The 6994-nt window shown below is 67.0% G+C and overlaps 1 protein-coding gene across 2 annotated transcripts; it reads right to left on the bottom strand.

The window, feature by feature from the left end:
• Positions 1-52: 52 nt before the first annotated feature.
• SLC25A39 (solute carrier family 25 member 39) lies at positions 53-6495 on the bottom strand. Of its 2 annotated transcripts, XM_055790019.1 has the most exons (12): positions 6345-6495; positions 4151-4259; positions 4015-4074; positions 3319-3363; positions 2485-2594; positions 2299-2366; positions 2043-2167; positions 1698-1871; positions 1445-1554; positions 1200-1281; positions 1027-1107; positions 53-942 (listed from the first exon to the last, which is right to left on the bottom strand). In XM_055790019.1, exons 2-12 carry the CDS (start codon positions 4245-4247, stop codon positions 824-826), a joined length of 1071 nt encoding a protein of 356 aa, XP_055645994.1. In that variant the 5' UTR covers positions 4248-4259; positions 6345-6495; the 3' UTR covers positions 53-823. The 2 variants fall into 2 exon arrangements, with proteins under 2 accessions (XP_055645994.1, XP_055645993.1); XM_055790018.1 differs by lacking the exon at positions 3319-3363 and having other exon boundaries at positions 6345-6470.
• Between the last annotated feature and the right edge of the window lie 499 nt (positions 6496-6994).

Raw genomic sequence — 6994 nt, 5'->3', positions numbered from 1 at the left:
GATGCCTCCCATAGTCCCAGCACACAGGGCAAGGATTTCTTTTTCCACTCCCTAAGAGACAATATTTTCGTTTATTTAGGAAAATAAGAGAAATTCCCCACCCACCCACCCCCCCCCAGAGTGAGCTGGGGTAGCACCCACACCGGGCACAAACGCTGGGGCAGGCCCTTGTGGTGACAGAACCGGGCACCAGCAGGGGCTACCAGGGCACCTCAGCCCCCCCAGAGCAGCAGCAAGGTCTGTCCCCACATGGGGTCTGAGCCCCGGGGCTGGCAGGGGACTGTGACACCCCAAGTGGGAGGAGAGGTCCAGAGGCAGGGAAAGGGCCCTGACCTGTCCCTATGCCATGCAGAACTGGCAAGGGGATGCTGTGCGTGACTGATAGCGAGCAGGGGCAGGCCCGTGGCCAGCGCAGGGCTGGGGGCCAGGCAGGGACGCAGAGAAGCCACCGGGAGTTTGGTCATCACCAGAGCCCCAGCTCCCACCTCCTGCCCTGCCGCAGCTCCTGGGGCGCCCCATCTTTGCCAGAGTGTCCGTGAGTCCAGCAGCAGCATCTGTCCAGCTCAAGTGGTGAGTACAGGGGAGCCCACGTCCCCCCCAGTGTCACAGCAGCAGGCACAGATGTCCCCAGTGTGGCTGGGGATGGGGAGCTGGGCCAGGCCTGCCTCTGTGTGCAGGCAGCGGGGAGGCAGAGCGCAGCACAAAGGCACTTGGGCTTTGCACAGCCGAGCTGGTTTGCTGCTCCCAGGAGGCCTCGCCGGGAGTAGGGGTGGCACTGTCCCCCTGGGGCACTGGCCACATCCAGCCCTGCCCTCGCCCTGGCTCACAACGTGCGCAGCCGCCGCTCCTGGTTCAGCTTCTGGAAGAAGGTCTTGCCAAATTCATAGGTGCTGATCATTATGGCGCAGGCGGGTGCCACCTTAATAACGCGGGGCAGGAAGCCTACAAGGACAACCCCATCAGCTCCCCAGTGACACCAGGGTACCAGTAAACCCCCATCCCAGGGCTGGGGGGACACATCCTTACCTGCAAACAGCCCCCGGGTGCCAGACTCTGCATGGATGCGCTGCATGAGCAGCCAGGTGGAGGAAGGCTTGGAGGCTGCAACTGGGGGGAGAGGGTGAGGGTCTGGGGATGCCCATGTCCCACTGAGGGGTCATAGCTCCCCCCAGGCATCTGCCCGGAGCCCAGCTTCTCACCTGGGTGCACCTCGCTGTCTCCCAGCTCGATCTGCCGCTGGGTCTTCACCACGTCAAAGGGCAGCGTCAGCACCGCAGCCACCTGCGGGGCCAGCAGCCGGGCGCTGAGCTGGGACCTGGCTGGTCCTGCCCAGCGCCAGCTCTGCCATCACCTCCTGGTGCCGTCCCAGCCCCATCCCTTGCTCCTCCCTGCTTACGCCCGAGGGAGCCCCAGCATGGTGCACACCCCAGGGCCCCGAACTCACCGTCCCGGATATGGCCCCGGATGCGAAGCTGATCATGAATGTGGCCTCATCCAGACAGGCCTGCCTGCAGAGCCACTCCTTCACCAGCTCGTAGTTAAACCAGTAGAGAGCTAGGAGGAAACAAGAAACACCAGCACTACAGTGAGGCACCCCGGACACACCAGCCTCTGCTCTCCCCAGCAGAGTGCCTTGGCCCGTGCTTGTCCCCCCCTCTCCCAGTGCCACCGCTCAGCCGGTCCCCCTGCAGCCATACCTGAGAAAGGGACATCACGCAGCACGGTGGGTCCCCAGCCCCTCCAGAGGGACAGCCAGCCATCCTGAGCCACGGCCGACTGGATGCAGACGCCAAGCTCCCGGTAGCTGAGCTGCCGCGACTGCATCTTGGTGCGGATGAGCTCCAAGGGGCTGATGACTGTCACAGCACCTACTGCAAGGGAGGGGACATTGGCACCAGCCCCAGCAGCCGTCCCGGAGGCCCAGAGCAGGTGCCAGGAGAGCCAGGCGCTGAATGTGGGCACCAACAGCTGAGAAACCAGCCACACTCTCCTGCAAGGAGATGGGTGGGCGGGGGGGACCCCTGGAGAGGAGGGGTACTCACGCCTGGCGAGGGCCCCGGCCAACAAGGGAATGTGATGCCCCCGGCTTCCCGTCCGAGCGTGCAGGTAGTCTCGGAGCTGGTCGTAGGTGGTGAAATAAATGACGGTGGCTGGCACAGCCATGACCCTGCCAAGAAGGAGGGGTGTGAGGGGCATGTGTGCCCTCCTGGGGGGCTGGCAGGAGGCTCGGGGCTCAGATGCCCATGTGCCCAGGCAGGTGTTCACACCCAGACCACCCCCAGCAGGGTCCATACTCACAGGGTGGGGGGCAAGCCGCTCCACAGAGACCTGATGCCCTCATAGCGTGTGATCTTCACGAAGGCATCCTGGGGAGAGCAGAGCACCACGGAAAGGGGTTAGAGGAGGGAGACGGGCAAACACCCCCACCCCCTCCCCGGGACAGGGAGGCCCCTGCCCACCCTGCCTTGTGCCCGCAGCTCCTACCAGCGTGCCAGTGAAGTGAGTGGGGGTCTTGTACCAGGCGGTGCAGCTGTTGCCATTCTGGCAAACATATAGATGGTCCATGAGCCCATTGCAGTAGAGAAAACACTTCCCTGGAGCAGGGGGCAACAGCATCACTGTGAGGCAGGAGACCCTTCCCCTCTGCCCTGTGCCCAGCCCAGGTGATCCCCAAAACCATCACTTCTTCCAGGAGACAGCCAAAGCCTAATGCTTCAGCCTGGAGGAGACCAGCCCCAAAGGCGGCCAGGAGAAGGATAACTCTTCAGCAAGGGTCTAACCATGGCCAGCCCCACAGGGCAGGGGGCATCCAGCCCCACCGCAGGGATGGGGGCACGGCAGGAGCCATTGTCAGTGGCAGGAGAGGTTTATGCCTCACCCTGCGTCAGCTCTGCTGCCCTGGCACGTTGGGGATGCCACCGCAGGGAGCCAGCACAGCCCCTCCACCGTGCTCTTGGGCCAGGCACAGGGATGCTGGGCAGGGAGCAAGCGGGGCAGCAGAGACCCAAGGGGACTTCGACATAGCAACAGAACAGAGTGACAAGACAGGGCAAGGACAGCAGGGCTGCAGCCAGCCGGGCCTGTTGCACAACAGACCCCCAGCAGACCCGCGGGCAAGGACCCAGCGGGGGACATTGCACAGGCAGCCCCAAAGGGCCGCGGCTGGGGACAGTCGTGGCCCCCACACCAGAGAGGGATGTTCTCTCAGCCAGAGGACCCCAAGCTGCCACCAGTGGGGAAGCAAACCAGGGTCAAAGCGCTTGACCAAAGCAAAGCCACTGGCAGCAGGAGCTGCCCGGAGCCCCTGGGCGTACTCACATGTGGCCTGCTGAGTGCCCCAGGGCACAGACCGCACTGGCAACGCTGAAACACACAACAGGGACACACTGAGTGATGACACAGGGGATGTGCCACCTCCCCGAGCTGGGGCACAGCTCTGTGTGCCACAGCTCTGGGTCAGGCAGTGGGAGAGCTCCATGGGTGAGGGGGCCGGATGCCCCCACAGCCACTTCCCAAGCCGTCTGTATTGTCACTAAACCAGTCCCTTGGGACCAGCCCCAGCCCGCTGACCCCACAGGGAGGGGGGCAGATGGGGGGCAGAGCCCATGGGGTCTCTCCTGCTCCATGGAAGCCGTGCGGAGCAGTGTAGAGACAGGCACAAAGGCAGCAGGTAAGAGAGCGAGCAGCTGGAGCAGGCTGAGCCCTTCCACCCCGCTCCCCGCCGGGCAGGGGCTGGTGGGCACAGCACTGACCCCAACTGGCGTCGGCGCAGGGCGGCAAAGGGGGAAGGACAGAGCCAAGCATCAGCCCAGCTCCCCCAGCAGGGCCCCCCGAGCCCGACAGGACGAGGGGCCCATGGTAACCTGCCACCTCGTGATGGCCCCACGCTCAGAGGCTGAGAAATCCCCAACACCAGCTCTGCCAACCGAGACACCCACGTGGGCTGCTCGCCGGCTGACTGGGGCGGGGGGGGCGGCTGGCTGGAGACCCCCGCCATGCCCTGAGCAGGGTTACCTTTGGCGAAGGGGGTCCTCTGGGCCTGCAGCCGGATCTTCACCACATCCAGTGGCGTCACTGAAACGACACCATCCCTTTAGCCACGTTGCGCCGTGCCAGCCCCTGGCACCCACCCACTCCCCATGGTCCTCACCGAAGAGGGAGGTGAGGATGGCCCCTGTCCCCGAGGCCAGCATCTGCTGCAGCGGCGTGATGCCCCCACAGGGGCTCGGCGATGTCTTCTCGGCCATGGCACCGTCAGCCTGCAACACACGGCAAGGGGGATGCTCGAGGCTGGGGGTGCTCCCGGGGGGGGCCTGCCCAGGGATGAGCGATGGCTCCTCAGGAAGGCCCCCCCAGCATCCCCAGTCCACTGGTGCAAGGACAGACGTCCCACCTCTGGCTGTGCTATCGGCATGGCACAGGGCAGGTGCGGCCCCCCCACCCTGTAATCGTGCTCCCCTTGGGGGGGACAGGGACTGCTCCTGGGTCCGGTGCAGCCCTGATAACACCCTCCCCGGCCTCGCTACTGGCAGTGGGCCCAGCCTTGCTGGAGGGGTGGGGACGGTCCAGGCCAGCCTTCTGTGTCCTTAGGGAGGGAGGACCGTCCCCTCCCTGCAGTTGGAAAATTAAGGGACAGGAAGGAACAAAGTCCAAAGACCAGCCATGCTGCAACGGCCCTCCCAGCCCCAGCCGAGAAGGCAGTAGAGCCACGGAGGGACACCTGGGGGGGACACCCCTCCCCCCCTCACACAGGGGGGGCCAGCTTGCAACAAGCACCGCAAAAATGATTCTTGCATCCAAAACCTGCTGTATGCCTCCCCCGCCTGCTGCTGCTGCCCCTCCCAAGGCTTGGCAAGGCTGTGGCGCCCGGGACCAGCATCCCTGCCCTCGGGAAGCGGCGCGCATCGCACCCTTCCTGCGGGAGGGGGACCAGGACGCAGAGAAGTGAGCCCAAGCGTGCCCTGCATGCTCAGGACCAGCTGCTCCCCCTCGCCGCAGCCTGGGGACAGTCCTCATGCTGGGATGGAGCCGTGGCTGGCAGGCTTCCAGCTTTGGGAACTTTTTTTTTTTAAGCCAGGAAATGCAGCAAAAAAACCCCAACCACCTTTCATCATCTGACTCAGCAATTTGCAAGGTCAGAGCAGTCATCGGTCTCTCAGTTACAGGCTTTGGACTTGTTAGGTGCCCAAGGCTGCAAGCAGGGACGTGTCTATTCTGGAGCTGCACACGCCAGCCCCACTGGGAGAGCTGGGTGCTGCTGGTGGAGTGGGTGTGGGTCCCATGGGGTCCCACTGTGCCTGTCACGGGACAGCGGCCCTGGCATGCTCCCCGCAGACCACGCAGCTTTGGCAAAACTGTGCCACAGGCAGGGTGCTGGCCCCCAGCCCCAGCTCTGTCCCTCGGCTCCACCCCTTCGTGTCAAATCCGATGCGAGCAGGGGGAAACCTCCCGCTCACAGCGCTGCAACACCTGAACAGCTTAAAACTCACTGCTCATACATGCCAGGGCACAGCGCTCTGCTGTCAGGGGAGCAGAGCACCCCCAGGGCACCTCAGCTGGGAGCTGCTGCCTTTTCCACCCGGGAAAAAATAAGCCCCCAAAGCCCTGACGCGGACCCCAGCGCTGGGCCTGGGTGCAGCGCTGCCACGGTCAGCGCGGAGGGGACAGCAGAGCCGCGGCCAGGTGACAGAGGCAAGGACCAGGGAGGGGCCCCCAGCATATGGAGCCCCCCGCCAGGGCAGCGCGATGGGGGTCCTGCGGGCCGACCGCCGCAGCGCTTCCCGGCACCTGGGCTGCGCCAGCCGGGGGCTGCAAAGCTGCCCCCCCCGCCCCCAGCCGTTCCTGGAAGTCCCCCAACAGCACCAGCGGCCTCATCCTGCTGGGCGCAGCGTTGCCCCGGCCCGGGCAGGACCCGGGGCCGCCCGAGCAGGCGGGGACCGCTCCCAGCGCTGCTGGGGACAGCCCGGCCGCGGCCCCCCCGCGGACGGCCCGGGGGACAAACCGCCCCTTCCCCAGGCCGGGGGACGGGCGCACAGGCACCCCAGCTGCCCCGGGCCCCCCCCGGGCGGGGGCAGCCCCCCCTGCAGCGTGCACCCCGCGGGCTGCAGCCCCACGTCAAGGTTTACAGCCCCCCCCAGGCGCTGCACTCCCTCCCCCGAGGCTTCGCTCTCTCCCCGCCCCCCCCCCCCCGCGCCCTCCCAGCAAGGCCGGGAGCCCGGGTGGTCCCGCGGCCGCCGCCGCCCCCAGCACAGCCGCACGACCCCCGGTACCAGGGAGAAACTGAGGCAGTGGCCGCGCGTGCCGGGTCACGAGGGAAGGGGGGTCACCGAGGGGCCCCGCCCCACCTGCTCATTCCAGCCACGTGCAGCGTTTCCCTCCGCCGTCAGCGGGCGGGGGGCGGGCGGCGGTGCCTTTAAGGAGCCCCATGGGCGCCCCGCGCCCCACCGCCGCGCGCCGGCCCGCGCGCCACTTCCGCCCCGCGCCGGCCGCCCGCGCACGCGCCTTGCGCGCCCTTGCGCCCCCTGCCGGGCCGGGGGAGGAACCGCACGGGCACCCCGGGCTGGGGCGCGACTTGGCAGCTCACCCGCACCGCGCCGGCTGGGAGTTGCCTGGCACGCTCGCCGTGCTGGGGCGGTGGGGTTTGCACACTCGCCATGCCAGAGGCGGTGGGGTTTGCACACTCGCTGTGCTGGGGCAGTAGGGTGTGCACAGTCGCTGTGTGCCGGCGGCGGTGGGCTCTGCCCGCTCACCGTGCCGGAGCCTGGGTGCCAGGGCTGGCTGTGGAGGCTTTGGGCTGTGCCTGGGCAGGGGCAGTGGCCGCGCAGCCCTCGCCCCGCCAGCCGGTGAGCAGAGGCACCTTCTGCAGGGTGAGGGTGCGGCAAGGCCGGTGCCCCACTGCCAGGCTGGTGCCCTGCTGCTGGCCCTCGCCGGCCCCAGGGAGCTCTAGCAGCGCTCTGGGGTGCTGCTGCAGGGGGAGGGGCACCCAGCGCCTGCT

Source organism: Falco peregrinus, chromosome 18 (genome assembly GCF_023634155.1).
Source record: "Falco peregrinus isolate bFalPer1 chromosome 18, bFalPer1.pri, whole genome shotgun sequence".
Taxonomy (NCBI): domain Eukaryota; kingdom Metazoa; phylum Chordata; class Aves; order Falconiformes; family Falconidae; genus Falco; species Falco peregrinus.
This window is presented reverse-complemented; position numbering and strand designations above follow the sequence as displayed.